The sequence below is a fragment of the Girardinichthys multiradiatus genome, chromosome 5 (genome assembly GCF_021462225.1).
Source record: "Girardinichthys multiradiatus isolate DD_20200921_A chromosome 5, DD_fGirMul_XY1, whole genome shotgun sequence".
Lineage (NCBI taxonomy): Eukaryota > Metazoa > Chordata > Actinopteri > Cyprinodontiformes > Goodeidae > Girardinichthys > Girardinichthys multiradiatus.
The window spans coordinates 27237424-27258731 of record NC_061798.1 but is presented as its reverse complement, the minus strand read 5'-3'; the positions used below and the strand labels follow the sequence as shown (position 1 = coordinate 27258731).

Below are 21308 nucleotides of genomic sequence, written 5' to 3'. Positions count from 1 at the left end.
ATATAGTGTTTGTGTCTACTGGTATGCAGGGTGCAGAATTCACCGCATTAGGACAGAATACTTCTGAAGTCACAGTCCTGTATTATTAAAAGTTCTTCCATACTTAAGGTTAGATTGACCACTTATTTGGAAAACTGAGTTTCCAAAAAAACTGCAGACTGATTATTGCCGGACTTGTAGGATCAAGAGATCACTTAATTGATCCTGTCATAAAGGAGCCTGAAAGCAGATGAGAAAAAAGGTCATTGACATCTATCAGTCTGGAAAGGATGATAAAACTATTTCTAAAGCTTTGTGACTCCAGTGAATCAAAGTAAGAGCCATTATTCACAAATGGAGAAATCACGAAACAGTGGAGAACCTTCACAGGAGTGATTGACCTACCAAAATCCCTCCAATGGCACATTGACAACTTGATGAAAGCTAAGACTATTGAGAAAATATTCAGCGGATTGAAGTTGTAGAAGGTGTGAGTACTGTTTCATCTGGCCTAAAACTAACAGCGTAACATCTTACACTCAAACATGGTGGTGGTAGTATGAAGGTCTGAGGCTTTGCTACATCAGAAATTTGATCTGCTGTAATTAATTGAAACAATAAATTCCACTCTCTACCTGAAGATCCTTAAAGAGAAAATCAGTTCATCAAGTTATACAGCAGGACTATGACCCAAAACCCTGGAATTAAAACCAACGCAGATGGAGTTAAGATGTACAGGGTTAAACCAATGAGGCTGAATCAAAGCAATTCTGCAAGGAAGAGTGGACCAAAATTCCTCCACAGCGATGTTAGAGACTTTTTCCCAGTGTTTGTAAATGCACAATGGCAGTTGTTACTGCCAAGGGAACCATGAACTGAGCATTTTCTTTTCCACATAGAGAACGGTGGGTTTGGGTAGCTTTTATTTCCTCTTAATCAAGAAATGATTGTATGAAAACTGCTTTTCTCTTTACTCAGGTTTGATCTGAAACTTTTCAAGTGTGACAAAGAAGAGCAAGAACAGAAGAGGATTGTATCTTTGCTACTGAAGTAGATACACAACATTATGATAAGGGGTAACAAAGATGTTGAGACAAAACAAGCACCATCATCTTGAGAAAATTAGCTCTATAACCTCAAGGAAATTAGATAAATAACTAATCATCTAAAGATAAAGTTATTGTAATTAATGATTACGCCTGTCTGCTCTCCGCATTCATAGAGGACATCTTTGTGGCTTTGGAAACTCATCACAATCATTTTTTAAATAACATGAAGTCTGAAGTATGCATTTTCAACCATCATGAGTTGAGATATAATTGCGGGTGTTTGAGCATGTAAGGTATAAGCTTTTTCATTGGTTGCTGCAGAGATTGTTTGCTTGTAAACATTAATGTACAAAAGTATCCACTGCAAACCGAACTTTAAACAATGGACTATATTAACCAATAATGAATAACATTTACTCTATAGAACAATTTAGTTTCATCAGCTGGGATGAATAATAAGCAGAACTTAACTGGATGAATGAAAACTGTTCTCATAAATAACATAATGAGCGGCTTTGTTTTCATGTCACAGAGCCTCATTAAATATTGATGCGATAGATATTGTGCTTTTAGGCCTTATTTGTCCAATCGGACACATCCTCGTCTTAAAGGAATGCAACATACAGGAATGACCCGATCTGTCTCTGCATAAATACATCAACCATACAGTTACCAGACTTTATTTACAGCTTTGATTAGTTCATGTACAGTCCTGGTAGATGTCCCTCACTGTAAAACACTCCCCCTTGAATGGTGATCAGGGATCGGTTCCCCACACCCTTACAGTTGGGAAATAGATCTGATTTCTGAGCAGACTCAAGGGCAGAGCTGCTATCTGTGGTTCACTGAGTAAACAGGAAGTGACTGGGTCATGTGACATGGGGGTTGCAACGGTCGCTACATTGGTCGGTTACATTACAGCACACTGGGTGGCTCCGCAGCAGTCCTTAATGATGGCCGCTCCTGACTTGGTGATGAATGGTTTGTTGGGAGGGGGCTCTGGGATCTGTCGCCTGGGTTTTAGTGGATCTGCATTATAAAAGAAAATAGAAAGGAGATAGAAGTAATAAGGGAGTGTGCAGTAAATTTCCGTCTCGCTGAGAGTGAAGCTTTAGGTTCCAACTCACTCGGTGTGGCTCTGAGTTTCTGCTCCAGAGGCCTGAGCTTCAGCCTGAGGAACTCCGCCATCTCCTTGTCCTCCTCCTTCTCCCTGACGAGCGATACAATCACATCTCAGATGCAGCTCAATAAACGTCAGCATTTATCTGACCAGACCACCTTCAGTGGTCCAGTCCAAGCTTGAATGCTGCATGATTTATTAAAGTCTGGACATCAGAGAGCAAATCATCAATAATCCAAACTCATTTAGTTCTGATGGTTTCTTCAAAAGGTGGGTCAAGTCCAACCAGTGTTACTTCAAAACAATATTCTTTAAGTCAAAAGTTAATGTATCTTGTTGCTACCCACCTCTGTTACAGCAAGCCTCTCCTGTGTAAAATAAAACGAGTGGATTGGGAAGTCCTACATTTAACTGAAAGCCGTCCACACAGATTAAAAGCTGACATTTTTAGGTTATATCCCTTTTTATTTTGGATGCTGACACAATAATGAAGTTTTCATCTTTTAAAAACCTTGTCACTCTTATCTCTTGATAATAAAATGTAAATCAGCTGCCTGTGGCACAGTCTGTTCATCGCTGCTCCATAATCCTGCAGTTTTATTTTCCTTTCTTTCTTTTATCATTAAAATGTTTTATGTAGCAAGACCAAGTTTTAAACCAGCTGTTGATGGTGTTTATCTTTTTCAGCTTATATACGTTTTTCTGAGTTTTGCTGAACTCCACCCTCTGACACACTATTTAAATGTCAACTGTACAAATTAAACTAATTAAAATTAAAGTAAAATCTGCTCAGAAATGTTATCTGGCCTAATTGCTCTGGATGCTTTATGTAACACAGGTGAAATAAGTATTCCAGATTGTTAAAAAGAGATTAAACACAAGAAGATTACATCAGGGTGTCAAAACTTCACTAGTCCAGAAAATCAAAGAGCAAAGATGAGTTTTCATGAGGTTCTTGAAGATTTTTGGGCGTTATTTATCCACATTAAGTTGTTCCAGAAAGTGAGTCCTGCCACTGCAAAGTCACTGTTCTTGTGTTTGGTTTGCGGGACATGCAAAGCAAACTGGTAAGTAAGCTGAGGCCTCATGCTGGGGTATGGTTGGATAGAAGGTCCTTCAGATAAACAGGGCCAGCCCATGTAGGGCGTCATATGCAATAAATAAATTAGGAAGATGTTTTCTGTAGCGAACAGGAAGCCAGAACCGGTTAGAGTCAGGCAGCGACATTTAGACTTGGGCCGATGCTCACTTTAAAAATACTGACTACTATTTTTGTTTGTTTTATAAAGGCATCCTATATATAATTCTTGGTCTTTGGTGTAAAAACGTATTAAATCCATTAACGCATCTCTGGTCACATTACCATATTTAAAATAAATTTTAAAATAGTTTTTAAATTGTTGCTTATTTTTGTCTACCTAAATGAATGAATGGATAAAAATCTTTGGATTTTTTTCCGAGCTTGATTGGAAACAGGGCTGTAAATTCTTCCGAGCTGTTGAATTTAAAACAAATAAATAAATGAATCAATCAGTTGTATAACCGAGAATCAAAGATTAACAACAAATGTGTTATTTCATTTTTGTGAGAAATTTCCTTTCTGTGCATCTTGCATGCGCAGCATCTCATCTGCATGCAATATTCAGACTTGTCCATCTCATCCCCCCGGTTTCTCCACCATCCTGTGTGTTTTCCCCGTCTGTATTAAGTGCTTAACCTCGGTTGCACCACCAGTCGTCTCTAAGAGACAAAACCCCGGATATTAACTCTGCTTATCATGAACGTTGTACCTTAGCCTTTCCACCTCAGCATCGTCCACCAGGAAATCCCTTTTCTGCACCAGTTTATGGATCTTCAGGATCAGCTCCTCCTCCCGCTGCTTGTGCTTCTTGTTCTTTTCTTTCTCTTTTGGCAAATAAGACATTTGTATAAATAACAGTGCAGAGATATCGTCACCTAAATACCAACATCACAAACAGATCCTTAACTCTCTTATTGATTATTTAAAACAAATAAGGCCATTACTTCATTAGGCAAATAGCTCACTTTGTATTTAGAGGGAACGTGCTTTTGTAACATCCATTTGCCACTGGCCTTCTCTGACCTTCATGCACCAATGCAGCAAAAAATGGCACTACCTATTTATCATATAAGCATGCACATATGCACACTGGCAGCTGAATAGGCATGCTGTCTCAGGGCAATAAAAAAGAAATAAAAAGAGTCATCTGAAAACTGACTGCACACCTCAGCTCTTTCTCCTATCTGTTAGTGAAAGTGGGGCAGTGCAGCTGCAGAAAGCATCCCCATGAGATCAGAACAACCTGAAAGGTGCACAACGCAGGGTGGAGGAAGCTCTCACTGTCCTGGATGTCAACCCAACCCCACCCAGCGTACCTCATCATCTGCCACTGAAATACTGCAAACACGAGGCCCCAGAAGATCATGCGAACGCCAGGCAGGGAGGAGCACTTTTTATGTGACAGAGAGCAGGACATGTGGCTCATCAGTCTACAAACGTGACAGGTTGACCCAACGGCAACAGTTCTGACAATTTAAAGAATATTTAGATGAGCAATTTTAGCTCCGACCATAAATTCAAATTTATTTGGGGAAGACCTAAATATTTTTAAAGTGTGACCACCAAAAAACCCGGATGAAAAACAAACTATTAAAGATTCAACTATTACAATAAGTAAATGTAATTAATTATATAAAATAAATGTACAAACGTGTACTAATTTTTTATAAATTTATTTAGTCTCAGCTATTTTTATAGAAATCAGCAGGAATGTCAATAAGTGAGGATTTTTGCTAAATCCTAATTCTTAAAATGTCTTCGAATGTCTTATTTGCAGTGTGAAGTTATCTTAATTTATCACATGTCTTGTTTCGAATCTTTACCAGATTTACAAAGGCACCCTGCTCTTTACTTTGCTGCTGAAACTCTAAGCTCCCGGCCTTCAGTAGAAGTACAAATGTTCAGAGAAGGCCACAGAAATCTTTTCAGGGGGAACAGAGTCAAAGCAAATGTGCCAGAAATAAAGCTGCTCTGGTTGGTGTACTTGAGGCAGCTCTGATCGAATCCTGCAGCAGAGAGCAATGCGTTATGTCAGTCCATCTGTCTGAGCGACTGGGTGGACGGTCATCAGAACATGAGCAGACCCACCGGGAAACGGGTCAAAAATAAAAAGAAATAGGGGGAATGTTGAGCTCTATGTTGATTTGAATGAGCTGGAACATGCAGGAAACCTACCAAAGAAAACATTTTTACTCAGACAAGTCATCGATAGAGCATCAAAGCGCTAAGCAATTAGGCATATTTTCAGCAGGATATTTCTACAACAGGTTAACCTGCGAGAGCAACCATGCAACTATAATTTATGTGATGTTCACTAATCAAAATATGTAACAAATGCAAAGATGTCTTTATATTGCTATAACCAGTTAGTACTCATGGTTAGGCTACTGGTAAACACAAACATCCCATAATGACTGCATGTTTGCAGCAGATGTCTATTCACTGTCAGCCGATTGAGTTATTTTCTCCTTCCGGCTTTAAAATAAAATCCAACCTGTGTTTGACGCGTGTTGTCGTATGTGTCCTTGAACGTGAAACCAGCCTCCCCTCCCCCCTCCACACACACACACACACACACACACACACACACACACACACACACACACACACACACACACACACACAGACTCTGACATATAATGACACATGATGTAGATTCTCTACCAGGAGCCGTGCGCTCCTGCTGTTGCCAAGTTTTATTTCATCATGTATCTTGTGTGTTACCATGAGACATGCTGCTGACGTCAGAGAAACGCTCCACCGCGCTCATGGTGCCACATCAGTCTGGAGTTAGGCCTATATAAGAGTTTTCAACTTTCATTATCATTAAATTAGGTGAATTTTGGCTGGGAACTGTCTGGCTGCTTTTGATGTATGGATGTGTGTCCCTTGATTATTTCTTTCTGTAAAATAGAAATCGGATGCTCTAAGTAAAGAAATATTTCAGAGAAATTAAGAATTTAAATTAAGAAATTAAGATTATTTGGTTGAAAAAAATCATCTGAAGAAAAGAGTGAATCTTTCAAAGATAAAGTTAATTTTTTTATTATTTTCTGTATAAAGATCTGTCTTCAGAGTCCGTTGCAAAAGCATGTTATGGTAGGTAAAGGACCCGGATCCAGAGGGTATTAGAGAAATAAGATATTTAATAAATAAAGAAAACTTACAGAAAACAGTGAGACCAGGACATGGAACACAGGCAGGTAAACAGACATGGAGCCAGGTAGTTTAATAGGGCGAACCAGTGGAGAATAACGAAACCAGGGAGTTTAAATGCTGAGGCAGGGTGGAGAATGGACCAGTGAGCAAGGGGAGCTAATCAGAGGGGAATTGGGAACAGCTGGTGGAAGGTAAAATGCAGGCAACTGAAGGAGGGAGGCTAACTGACACAAATAATCTGAGAATCCAGGGGAATAACAAAAACATTTAAGTAAGCAATGGAACTAACTTAAAGAGCATAAACAGGGAAGTACAGATCTACAAGGAAATAAAACATCTAACAGGAATCCAAGAAAGTAATCTAAACACAAGAATGAAGGATTAATCAACATGAATGAACTGAAATAACAGCAACTGAAGAACATGGCAGTTCAGAGAAAGCAGATTGGACTCATACCCATCCATCCATCTTCTACACCTGCTTTTTCCGTACAGGGTCACGGGGGAGCTGGTGCCTATCTCCAGCAGTCTATGGGCGAGAGGTTCACCTTGGACAGGTTGCCAGTCCATGGCAGGGCAACACAGAGACACACAAAACAACCAAGCACACACCCATTCACACCTAAGGGCAATTTAGAGAGACCAATTAACCTAACAGTCATGTTTTTGGACTGTGGGAGGAAGTCAGAGTACCTGGAAAAAACCCACACATGTACAGGAAGAACATGCAAACTCCATGCAGGAAGACCCCTGGCAAGGAGTTCAACCAAGGACCTCCTGCTGCACGGCAACAATTTTACCAACTGAGCCACCGTGCAGCCCACAGTATGTCACATTACTACAAAATATTTGATTGGGATTTTGTGCCTTAATTAACTGAATAATTCTGAAGGTAAAGATATTCAGAACTACTACAAAGAACAGAGCCCATCTGTGTGTAAGTTAAATAGATGTTCTGTGAAGAGCATCAATCTGAGAAGCAGTCAAGAGACCTGCAATTGATAGTTTTGCATGCAGGTGATCAGTCCTTACTTTATCTAAAATGCTGCCGTCTTTGTAGATGTGCACAGCAAAATATGTGTAAGTGTGTATAAACTGTACCTGGTACTGAAACAATTTGTCTCAGCTCCTGCTTCAGGCTCATGATGTCTTTGCAGAGCTGAATGTCGTCCATCCTGAGATTTAAAAAACAGACAGAATGACCCAACGGCTTCCGTCAGATTAAAAGACGTCTGATATTATTAACTCGACATATTTTAGAAACCAGACTGAACTGCTGCCAGACAGACTTGTTATTTCTTTTGGTATTTTTTCAGCACTAGTGGCCTTTTTAATTTTTTTTACAGTAGGCAGACAGGAAAGAGGGGTAGAGAGAGGGGGGGACATTCGGCAAAAGTCGCCGGGTCTGGGACTGAAACCCGGGACGGCCGCTTTGAGGACTGCAGCCTCTGTACATGGTCGCGCGCTTTAACCCCTACACCATCAGCGTCGCACCCTGGCAGACTTGTTTTTTTTTTTAGGGGATCCTGGAAAAGAGGAGACACTTTAGCAGACAAGATATTAGGGAATAAAAGAAAATACAGGTACATCTTAAAAGATTAGAATAATGTGAAAAAATTTAATATTTTCATCACTTTTTTCAGAAACTGAAGCTCATATATTATATAGATTCATTATTCATTATTAGATTCATATTTCAAGCTTTTATTTCTTGAGATTTTGATGAATATGGCTTACAGATAATAAAAAGCTAATTTTCTATGAATATGTTTGCATACAGCACTCTGTGAAGAACCAGCTTTTTTAGCAATGCACCATGTGGCCTACTCTCCTTGTGGAGGGTGTCTGTGACTGTCTTCTGGACATCTGTCCAGTCAGCAGTCTCCACCATGATTGTGTAGGCTGCTGACCCAGACTGAGAGACCATTTAGAGGCTCAGGAAACCTTTGCAGATGTTTTGAGTTAATCTATCTAATAAATGAGTCTCACTTTCTGAAATGAGTGACAAAAAGAAATGAACTTTTTCACGATATTCTAATTTTTTGAGATGTAACTGTATGTTTATAGTTTCAACAAAAAAGCAGAAAATCAATAAATTACACTTCAACTGTTTATCCTAACAGTGTTTCACAAATTAATTTCACTATGAAAACATAAATTCATTGACAGAGAGTGATATTTTTCACTCTGATATTTAAACAATCTGTCAAATGTAACCAAGCTTGCCTCAGCCTCAGTCATCTGTCATGAATCATAAATATGATGTAGAACAATGCAACAACAAAATAAACAAAAAATATCATCCCTTCGAGAAGCTCACCGGGGGCTGCATTCCCGCCTAAATCCCTCCCCTCTCCGACATCCTCCACAAATTTACTTCACGCTATGAGAGTTCAGACCTATGACTCATCCACACCCTCCCTCCTCCTCCTCCTCTTCGTCTTCTCACTGTCACTCTGATTAACACCTCCCTCCCTTCTTTCTTTCCCTGTTTTTCCTTACTTGCGTTGCCTTGTGTTTATCCCTTCAAATGCTATCTGTGGATTGCAGCTGCTTCTGTACTCTGATGCCCACATTGTGAGTGTTTTTCAACGTTTTTATGTAAAGGCATGTCTCTGCAAACTGAGACATAAGCAGCCAGCACGGCTAATGAAGCCTTTGAGGAACAAACATAGTCAACAAAGCTCTTCAGCAGTATCACCATCATCAGACCCTTTAACTATCACACTGCAGATGTTAGGCATTGTACTGAGTACCAAAAAGAAACAAATGACAGAGGAGAGAAATAACTAGACTGTTTTAACACAGGAAATAAGCAGCAGTTCAGTGCTAGTGGTGTGGGGAGGTTACTGGGTGTTGGTGGGGTATCTTATGCCCAAACCTGGGCATAATTTGTCTGTTTTGGGACTGTAGAGGACACCACAGCACCTGGAGAACACCATTCATGCCTGGGGAGAACATGCAAGCTCCACACAGAACCCAGAGCCTACAAGGCAACAGTACTAACCAGTGAGAGACATAAGTACACCACGTCATGTCCTAAAAGTAGTTTAACACTCTGTGGTACGCATTATGATGCCAGTTAGTGAAAAAATGTCTGGAGTGTTCTTAAAGTCGACTAAATAAACATCAACCAAGGACATTTTAGTGATCATTTGTGGGGGTGGGGAGAGTGAAGTAGCGAAAAAAAGTAATTTTCTTTGTTTTGCAGTTTGAAAATCATAATGAGTAAATAACTCAGCAGCTTTAACAAGTTACAGTGCATGCCACTTTAAATTCAAAAGTATTGTGCAGTTGTTCAACAGCCCGTTCAAATTAGTATCTGGAAGAATCATTCATCATGCTTTTGGTTTGATCTTTACAGTTTAACACAAATAAATGTGATGTTGGCTGCAGGTAAGCTATTACTATACTGTGTAGGTCTATCACATTTAACTCTGCCTGTCTTAAGATTTCCACACATTTACCTCCATTTTAAAATAAATGTAGCCTCATTTTAATCCCCTTTAACCCTCTCATTACCATCCCACCAAAGCAGAGTGGATTTGGGGTGAGAGTTCTGTTTTGCCCTGTAAGTTGGCATGGCAAAATCAAACACACACAGTAGTAATGAATATGTTTTGGAAAAAGAAGGTTGAAGCTTTTTTGCACAAAGAAGCAGAAACACTCATAGCTCTAAAACCATAAAATCTAAAACAAAAAAACCCTGCTTGCTGACCATCTACAGGTCCTTCTCAAAATATTAGCATATTGTGATAAAGTTCATTATTTTCCATAATGTCATGATGAAAATTTAACATTCATATATTTTAGATTCATTGCACACTAACTGAAATATTTCAGGTCTTTTATTGTCTTAATACGGATGATTTTGGCATACAGCTCATGAAAACCCAAAATTCCTATCTCACAAAATTAGCATATTTCATCCGACCAATAAAAGAAAAGTGTTTTTAATACAAAAAACGTCAACCTTCAAATAATCATGTACAGTTATGCACTCAATACTTGGTCGGGAATCCTTTAGCAGAAATGACTGCTTCAATGCGGCGTGGCATGGAGGCAATCAGCCCGTGGCACTGCTGAGGTCTTATGGAGGCCCAGGATGCTTCGATAGCGGCCTTTAGCTCATCCAGAGTGTTGGGTCTTGAGTCTCTCAACGTTCTCTTCACAATATCCCACAGATTCTCTATGGGGTTCAGGTCAGGAGAGTTGGCAGGCCAATTGAGCACAGTGATACCATGGTCAGTAAACCATTTACCAGTGGTTTTGGCACTGTGAGCAGGTACCAGGTCGGGCTGAAAAATGAAATCTTCATCTCCATAAAGCTTTTCAGCAGATGGAAGCATGAAGTGCTCCAAAATCTCCTGATAGCTAGCTGCATTGACCCTGCCCTTGATAAAACACAGTGGACCAACACCAGCAGCTGACACGGCACCCCAGACCATCACTGACTGTGGGTACTTGACACTGGACTTCTGGCATTTTGGCATTTCCTTCTCCCCAGTCTTCCTCCAGACTCTGGCACCTTGATTTCCGAATGACATGCAGAATTTGCTTTCATCCGAAAAAAGTACTTTGGACCACTGAGCAACAGTCCATTGCTGCTTCTCTGTAGCCCAGGTCAGGCGCTTCTGCCGCTGTTTCTGGTTCAAAAGTGGCTTGACCTGGGGAATGCGGCACCTGTAGCCCATTTCCTGCACACGCCTGTGCACGGTGGCTCTTGATGTTTCTACTCCAGACTCAGTCCACTGCTTCCACAGGTCCCCCAAGGTCTGGAATCGGCCCTTCTCCACAATCTTCCTCAGGGTCCGGTCACCTCTTCTCGTTGTGCAGCGTTTTCTGCCACACTTTTTCCTTCCCACAGACTTCCCACTGAGGTGCCTTGATACAGCACTCTGGGAACAGCCTATTCGTTCAGAAATTTCTTTCTGTGTCTTACCCTCTTGTTTGAGGGTGTCAATAGTGGCCTTCTGGACAGCAGTCAGGTCGGCAGTCTTACCCATGATTGGGGTTTTGAGTGATGAACCAGGCTGGGAGTTTTAAAGACCTCAGGAATCTTTTGCAGGTGTTTAGAGTTAACTCGTTGATTCAGATGATTAGGTTCATAGCTCGTTTAGAGACCCTTTTAATGATATGCTAATTTTGTGAGATAGGAATTTTGGGTTTTCATGAGCTGTATGCCAAAATCATCCGTATTAAGACAATAAAAGACCTGAAATATTTCAGTTAGTGTGCAATGAATCTAAAATATATGAATGTTAAATTTTCATCATGACATTATGGAAAATAATGAACTTTATCACAATATGCTAATATTTTGAGAAGGACCTGTATCTTTTACTGTACTAGAGGTACCCATCGTTGTATCCTCATCCAGATTCTCGCTCTTCATTAGTCTCACTTTCTCCTGGCAATTGATTAACCTGACTTGGTCACCTTTAGACATCAGGAGATGTTTTTATGGGACTTTTTTTACCTCTCACTTTTTAACCACATTTTCAGATTCCACGTTTTGTGTAGATGGAAGGGTTTCTGTGTTTTTTGGATTGAATTTCCCTCAGAGTTATGATGAGTAAAAATAAAGCCAAAGTGAAAAGAACATCTGGAGAGTTTGTACCTAAAGAACCCCTTTAAAACCCCGTTAGAAGCTAAACAATTAAAAGCATAAACAAGGATATGAATGGTGGTTTAAAACATTTGCACAGTACCAGTCTACATATCTTAAGACCTTGAGAAGATTCTGTCTGAAACTGGTATGCAAGGAGAAAGACCTTCATTTTCTTTGAGACAAGTAGCATGATAAATAAGATTTTTGGCTATACGTCTGAGAACACCATCCCAGCTGTGTAGTAAAGGGGTGGCAGCATCGGGATTTGCGGTTGTTTTGCTGCAGGAGACTGGTGCACTTCACAAAATAGAGGGATGGCATTACGAGGAAAAACATTATGTGGAAATTGTGGAAGCAACATCTCAAGACATCAGTCAGGAAGTCAGAGCTTGGACACAAACTTCCAAATACACATTGACCCATATCATACCACCAAATTAGTTACAAATTGGCTTCAGGAAAACAACATCAATGTTTTGGAGTGACCATCACAAAGCCCTGATTCCAGCAAACTATTGTAAGAAGCTTGTCAAGAGAAAAGTTGTACATAATACTACCAAATGTCTATTGGCATGCTGTAATAAACAGCTGAGACTTGTTTCTGTCAAAGGAAACAGTGTATCCCTCTGGGAAAACCGATCCATGATCCCTGAAGCTGTTGCTGATGAGGATCCAGCAGGTTCATCATCGTGACTCATTCATCTGCTGCTGGCATGTTCACCGTACTGAATAATCAATGGACGTTCTCAAACACCCAGTTCACTGTGTGTCTGAAGTAAGTAGCATCTGAAATCTTATTAACATCTCCCGAAGTCTCACAAGATGAAGCTCATTACCCCTGCTGAGGACCGTTGCAGGAACTGTTATGCCACTTTACTGATTAACTGTTGTCACATTGTGTTTACGTCAGTGTGAAAATAACACAGAGATGCCACACTCACATGAAGCGCAGCTCTGACTCCCTGCGCACCAGGACCTCCCGCAGGCGCTGGATGCGAGCCATCTCCACCTCGATCTCCTCCGGAGACATGGTGCTCTCTGCCATGGACACATCTGAGTGACCTGAGAATCAGAGACAGCCGGGGGAGAAACAGAGACCAGTACGATGGGAAGGAAACAGACAACCTTAGAAGCAGTTTAAACAAGTAAGGCAGGTTTATTTCTACAGCATATTTAAGCAACAAGACAATTCAAAGTCCTTTATATGATGAAAACTTAAGAAAAGGAAACACATAGAAAAAATACTTAGCATTGGCCTAATAAATGAAAGAAAAGAAAGGTTGGACTACAGATTTAAACTAATGATGTTTATCAATCAAAACAACTCTAAATAAATTGATTTTAACCTTGATTTAAAAGAACTCAGGGATTCATTATTTTTGCAGTTTTCTGGAAGTTTGTTCCAGATTACTGGAGCATAAGAACTGAACGCTGCTTCCCCATGTTTGGTTCAGATTCTGGGGATGCAGAGTAGACCTGAACCAGAAGACCTGAATGGTCTGGAAGGTTGGTACAACGATAACAAATCTTTAATGTACTTTGGTGGTATGCCATTCAGTGATTTAGAAACTAACAGAAGTATTTTAACATATATTCTCTGAGATATAGAGCCAATGTAGGGACTTTAAAACTGGGGTGACATGTTCTAGTTTTTTAGTTTTATAAAGATGCGGGCAGCAGCGAACTGGATCAGCTGCAGCTCTCTGACTGTTTAGGTAGACCTGTGAAAACACTGTTGCAGTAATAGGCTAAACTTAGTCCTTTAATCCTGGAAATGTTCGGCAGGTGATAGAACGCCGACTAAGTGATTGTCTTTATGTGCCTCCGGAGGTTAAGGTATGAATCCATCACTACACCCAGATTTCAGGCCTGATCTGTGGTTTCTATCTTTGAAGATGTGTGCTGATTTTTCATCCCTTCTCCTTTGGTCCAAAATTAATTACTTCAGTTTTGGTTTTTTTCAACTGAAGAAAATTATTACACATCCTCACATTGATTTGTTTTATGCATCCAGCCAATGCTTGAATAGGTTTATAGTCACCTGGTGACATTGTAATGTTGAGCTGTGTGTCATCTGTGTAGTTATGGTAACTTTCTTGTTGTTTGTTATGACCTGAGCTAAGGGGAGCATGTAGATATTAAATAGGAGGGGTCCTAAAATGGAACCTTGGGGAACCCCGCATGTGATTTTTATCAACTCTGATGTAAAGTGACATATTGACACAAAAGTAGGCTCCTTATATAGCTTGTTTTTCTTTACTTTGAAGCAGTGATAGTGTAATCACAGACAGTGCTCACTCCATATAACAAATTAAAGGCTCCAGTGATACCACAGCTGCTTCTGATTCAAGACTGCAATCCTCAATGTCTTTTCCCTTCATTTCTGACTTTCAGTTCTTGGAAACGTTGTCATGACATCAGCGACGTTCCCTTTTCATGTGACGGGTGTTTTCACACAGCTGAGACAGTGAGATTTCCAGAGAGAGCAGCATGTGTCAAAGTAACAAAGTTTTAATCATTTATTTTGAGGCTGCCTGAATAATCTTCCAGAGGTCATGCTTGTAATTGTTGCAGAAGAGGAAGAAACCCCTCTGTGAAAGGATTGATTTCACACAACATAGCTACCAATTGGTCCACAAACTGCAGCCTCTGATGACGATCTTTGCAAACCACTTAATCCACTGATCAATTTACCGACTGCTGGAAATGCTCCAGGATCTGCAGCCAGAAGCACCGTTGTGACCTTTCCAGCATACAAACAACAGCATGGACTCTCAGCAAGCAGCACAAGCAGCACTGATCTGTCTTGTTACATCTGAGCAGCAGCAGTTTATCATGTTAAAACCACAAACAGTAACTGTTTTTCATCTAGACTTCATATAATAGAAAAAAACCTTCAAAAAGTAATTAATCTTTTTTTTAAGTGGAAGAAAAAAATTTGCAAGGTTTGAATTTTTTACAGGAAATAATTTGAAAATATTAGTGTGCATTAGCATCCACCCCTTCTGCTCCGATACACCTAAAATACACCTAGTGCAGCTAATTATCTTCAGGAGTCACCTCACTAGTAAATAGACAATAGACTCCACCTGATGCGATCTAATCTCTGTATAAATCCAGTTGTTCTGTGAAGGCCTCACAGGTTGGTTAGAGAACATTAGTGAACAAACAGAAGAAAGGTCAGGGAAAAACGTTTACAGCAAAGTTAGTTTATATAACAATATTAATCAACACAATTAATCTTATGAAGCTAGACATTGCTGTTCATTCACAGGGTGGGCAAGGAGAGCATTAATCAGAGATGAGCCCATGGTAACTCTGGAGGAGCTGCAGAGATCACAGCTAAGGTGGGAGAATGTTGACAACAACTGTTCATTTTGTACTCCACAAACCTGGCTTTTCAATAGAGTGGAAGAAGAAAGCCATTGTTCAAATTAATTCACAAGAAGTTATGGTTGTCAGTTTGTCACAAACCATGTAAACGACAAAGCAAACTTACTGATGTAGAGAAGGTGCCCTGGTCAGATGGAACCAAAACTGAACTTTTTAGACTACATGTGTGGGAAAACCAACACCTCACATAACCCTAAGCACACCATCCTCACAGGGAAATGTGATGGCAGCATTATTTTAATGTATTAAACCTTTAAAAGAGTCCACTTGATCATGTGACTGTTGCTTTTATCCATCCTGGCTGAGAAGTGACCCCCAAAAATACATTGATAAGCGACAACAGCCTTCATGTAGCTGAGCAAACAACCCATTTGTCCTGTTTTTCCTGAGTCAACGATCATGATGGATCCAGGCTTTGTACTTTAGCACTGGGGAACCAGCTGGCTGAGCTCCGCAATCTGGTTCAGTGGGGTTCTGCTCGTAGATGGAGCTGACTCACCACACAAACGTCTGCACAGGCTGACACACTTTGTTTGTCTGCTTATGATTTTAAGACATCATCTAATGTGTCTGTAGATGATAAACACTGATGCTAAAGTTAGCACCATGGAGCTGCAGCATAAAACAAGCCAACATTTGTTTTCCTTGCCTTTTTTCTTTTTCCACCATCCTCTCCCTCACTAGACGCCTTGTGTTTATTATCAGACAGAGCAGGCTGCAGTAAACCTATACTTTACCAATAAAGGTGAAAAAATGGCACCTAAATAATATCCCAACAGCTTCCTTTCATATCAACAAATACCTAAAAAATACGAGACATTAATCAAAGTTGCCTATTTACCACCCACAGTTAAAAGCAAACTGCCACCTATTGTTTGATGTGCAAAGTAGCCAGAATTTTTTAGGTTTATTCACCCTAGATTAATTAAAAGGGTGTTTTCCTTATCAAAATGCCTGGAAACTCTGCAGCAGCCTCAGTGGGCACAATAAATATAGAAATGTCAGCATATGTCACCCGACGTTGACCCCCGGACATATCCTGCACTGATGCTGCTGCTGCGGTTGGACCACCCCTTCCTCCACTTAGAGAAGAAAATCTGAGCACAAAATATAAACAACAATGTGCTCTAAGGGTATGCATTTATATTATGGGGATAAAGAAGAGCAACTCAGTCAAGACAAGAAAATAACCGCTGTAATGTAAGTCTTGTTCCCACACTTTATCTAGAGATTTCCTCACATCTTGATGAGTTATCTCCATCAAAACTAGGGATCCATCTAAAACCACATCTGTTATCTCTGCTTCAGCTGGGGTATTTGTCATTGATCACTCTGTCCAGGTTTAGAACAGAAGAAAATTATTTAATTATCTAACATGATGTAGGCAAACTTCGCTTGCCTGAAGTCAGCTTTGAAGTCATTTTGTATTTTGCAGTACAGATCAGTTAAAAAATTCAAGTGGTAGAAAACTAATACATTTTGATCTCCAGTGCAATTTCCATGACTGATTACCAAATTTATAAAAAAAAAAAAATAAAAAAAAAGCAACTTGATGGTCATTGTAAATAAAAATAAATGTTTCTTGCGGGGCAATTAAAATAATCAAAAAAACAAGTAGTTAATTTACATTATTTTGCAGATCGCAACAGTATTTTTTAAAATAAGGCTATTATGAGCCTGCATAATGACGTTTTTTGAATTTTAAATACCATATGAATGAGAGCTGCTGTCAATCCCTATTAGTCTGCTCAGTCTGAGTCATCAACCCATACAAACTCCTCCTCAGCTTACAGATGCCAGTGTTTCTCTCTAACCATAGCTGGCTACCGATACATCCACAGTGATCTGAAATGTGCATCCTGCACACATTGATGCTCGCTGTAAGATTTAGTGCTGCATGTGTGTCAGTGCAATTATGATCCTAAGGTTTAGGGGTATTCATTGGCTCAGATTCATCCACATTCATCCATTACCCGCCGTGTTCATGTAAGTAAGTAATAGGCCGTAATGGCACTAAAGCAGCATCAGGCTTTCGATACAGAAAACCCGTTTTGTGAGTCACACATTAACCATTACAGCGCTGACTAGGCGCTCTGGGCGCTGCTCTAATTAAAACTACAAAACCAGGCTAAACTGGTCTGCATTGTATGGAGCTCTAGGCTAAAACGTCACAACATCCGGATGCATGTTGCCCACCTTTGTCCGTCGTCCACGCCGTTTCCGACACGGCGCCGTAACTCCGGAGCGCTCGCTCGGTGTCCGAGAAAGATTTCTTCAGCTCCATGTTCGAGGGGAGGGGATACAAATCCGAGGAGCGAGTGAGAACCTTCGGGTAAAGTCTGCACCTTCTCCTCCCTATCTGCGTTCCTCCAGATGAGTCAATATTCACCCGGTGACAAGCGACCAGCGACCCGAGACGCTGAGAGCATCTTCAGCCCAGTCTTCAAATCCTGCTAGATAAGAGGGGATGCAGGGAGCATGCGCAGTACGGGCGTGGATGTAGGGACCCGGGAGAGACGAATTAACTCTGGGAGGATAATTCTAAAAATACAACAGCTGTTTTACACACACACACACACACACACACACACACACACACACACACACACACACACACACACACACACACACACACACACACAAACACACCGTGAAACACATTTGGATTATTAAGAAAAATTACATAGCAGAAGGTAGGGTTCATATCCACGTAAGGTTTGATCTTTTGAAATATTGCTGCATACAAAAAAGAAAGACAACATAAAAAGGAGTAAACCCCTTTTGAAAAAAAAGTACAATTTCTGAAAAAAAAATGAAAATAGTGTTAAAAAACATGTAGTGAACATGAACATCTCTTATTTCACAGTTCACCTTCTAGCATCCTTTTTCCAAGGCCCTTCAAAATGTGGAAATGATGAATGAGGAAAACTTTCTGTTATAAATGCGATGTTCTATGGTGATGAGCAGATTAAATTATCACTAATTCATAGCTGGAGCAGGCTTTCTGGATAAAAAAAAATGACACTTTAAATTGATATTCTTATTAAAAAATGATCAAAAATTGATTATTTTAAAGGGATTTAAATCAAATCTTATAAATGCTGACTATATTTAATCGGGCAATAAAGATATTGGATAAGAATTCTGTTAGATCACATTAGGGTCATGTTCCTACGAAAGTGAAAAAGGTTTTAGCTTTAAAAATGTCACTGTATTTTCAAATCTAAAACTTATTGTTAAAGCACCTCAGACGTGTCCTCTATTGTGTAAAGTCATGCAAGATTCCAGTTTTTCCTCCAAACACCACAGATCTGTCCTCAGCATCAGATAATAGCCTTCTTTAATCGAGTTGCCATATGTATCCAACCCAATTACCAATCAAAATTGAGGAACCACCTAGCTGTCCAAAAAACCTGGTCCAGAAGGGACAAGCTGTGAAAGACGGTTTGGGTGATCAGAACAGCTGTTTGGGCTGAACTTTCACCATCAGCCAGGCTTGCAGACAGTGAGTTGTAACCATACACCTGCAGGAGTCCTGCTGGTTCAATGTGGTGAAATAGCCAGATGTTGGACCAAGAATGCTTTTTGCTCTTCTTATGTGGCAACTCTGGTGCTGAAAGCTGACGGATCAAGGCTCCTTCCAAATGTTGTTTATCTTCCTTTTTCTTTCCCCTGTCAGACTGAAGTAGATATTAGAATCAAAATTAGGCCATACATCTCCTTTCGTTGAACTTCTGAAGGAACCACACAAGCTCCTGGTATCTTTAATCAATTTAATGTTTCGATCGTTAATTTCCTACTTATAAAACCTTCCCTTAATCTGTCGTCGTGCAGTAAATTATAGGACTTTTATTTTTTTTGAATTGTTTGCATGTTTCCTCTGTTTACTTGATCAGTAGAGCAGAGATATTAGTGAGTGGATTCTAAATTGACTAATGATATGTTTAATTCTTGGTTACACTAACTGCTTGTTATTCTTATAGTCTTTAGTTGAAATGTTGATTAATTTAATGTAGAGTCGAAATTAATTAAAATCCTGGGAAACGTACAGAAGAAAGTGCTCTACAGAAAGGTAAAGACTTTGTTATTCAGACTGTTGGTTTATAAGAATTATTTTAAATAATGTGTCTTATTATCACAACACCGTAACTACTGTTGCTGAACACAGGCTTATCCTTGGATTTGCTCTGTTTTATACAATGTTAATGAAGACCAGTGTATTACTTATGTAAAGCATTTTATATTGTTGAGATGGAGGATGGCTGCCCCGTCCATTAATACTCAATTAGTCTGGAGTTATTCTTTTGACTTATATTGCATATAAAGGATTTTTTTTTTAAACAACTTGTCCCTCCCAAAAGGCATATACTGATATGATAATGAGCAAGGATTTCAAGGATTAAATGTTGGAACCAGAGGCCACCTCCACTATTCAATGGTGGTTTATCTGGTTTTTATGTAGATAACGTTCTCAAACTATCTGTCTTTTCTGTTTATAATGCAAACATTATGATCACTAAGACTCTTTGCATGTCTTGAAATATGTGACCAAAACATTTTACACGTTGGCCTCATTAGAAAGCATCTCACATGATGGGTCATCATCCAAACAAGTCTGGATGATGACCCATCATGTGAGATGCTTTCTAGTTTTTTGAATACATTTCCCCTGTCATCTGGAGGATGTTATTGTGACAACACAGTAATGGAGGCGTTTGGGTCACATGAGTCAGTGATCCATCCGAGGATGGTCGGACGGATCACTGACTCATGTGACCCAAACCCCTCCATCCGAGGATGGTCTGACGGATCACTGACTCACGTGACCCAAACCCCTCCATCCGAGGATGGTCGGACAGATCACTGACTCACGTGACCCAAACGCCTCCATTACTGTGTTGTCACAATAACATCCTCCAGATGACAGGGGAAATGTATTCAAAAAACTAGAAAGCACTCCAGTTGGCAGTCTACTTAAAACATGATGCATTTCTGAGAACTTTGGACTTCATTTCTAGAACTTTCCCTGGAAATTAACAGAACCTCTCCTGCCTGTGCACTTTCCAAAAAGCTTTACCAGAAAGTATTGGTTAATTTGCTGGAGTTTAGAGGTTACTTACTGAGCAGTTCCTCGAACTTAGTCTAATTTTCATAACTTTTTTGGAATTTGCATTGTATTGAAACTCACTGATTACTTTCATGGAGCTTGGACTTCCCTGGAACTTTATCAGAAATGATCACATCCTGTAACATTCATTTTGTTTTCCCTAAAACTTTCATAGAACTTATTTATCACTTTCCTGGAACTTACTTGATACCTTTTGAAACTTTACCCAACTTCCTATCCACATTCCTGCAACTTATTAGTTACTTTCCAGTGTTCTCCTGAATTTCACTGGTTATTTATTGGTCTCCCAGTAATTTTAGGTTATTTTGCTGGAACTTTACCAGAACTTAGTTCCTTTTATTGATACTTCTAAGTACTTTCCAGACAGACAGACAGACAGACAGACCCAATAAAAAGCACAATGAGTCAAAATAAAGTTTGTTTTTATTCATTCAATGATATTATCTTTTGTTATTAGTGCAACTAATGCAAGACAAAATTACTTAATTTTAAATAGAGCACCAATGTGCTGTCACTGAAGCCCATAAACACAAAATGTCAGAGATTTCTGACTGTGCAAACCAAATCTTAAATAAGCTGCTAAAATGACCCAGCAACGAAGTGAATATTAAATATGGAAGCAAATCGTTACCATATTTCAAATGAAAAAGCATTTTCAGAAATGCTTTTTCATTTGAAGAATGTGGCTGCATTATTTGACCCATAAATAAAATTAGTAATCTATCATCCTATTTGCATTTTAATTTTATTCAATACTGCTCATTCTTTCACTTAATTAAAATGAAAAT

General features: G+C 39.6%; 1 protein-coding gene across 1 annotated transcript; it reads right to left on the bottom strand.

The window, feature by feature from the left end:
* Positions 1 to 551: 551 nt before the first annotated feature.
* Positions 552 to 17895, bottom strand: bmerb1 (bMERB domain containing 1). The gene is made up of 6 exons (XM_047366841.1): positions 17589 to 17895; positions 12941 to 13061; positions 7490 to 7563; positions 3939 to 4053; positions 2156 to 2238; positions 552 to 2057 (listed from the first exon to the last, which is right to left on the bottom strand). The coding sequence occupies exons 1-6, from the start codon at positions 17674 to 17676 to the stop codon at positions 1939 to 1941; spliced, it is 600 nt and encodes a 199-aa protein (XP_047222797.1). The 5' UTR covers positions 17677 to 17895; the 3' UTR covers positions 552 to 1938.
* Positions 17896 to 21308: the final 3413 nt, after the last annotated feature.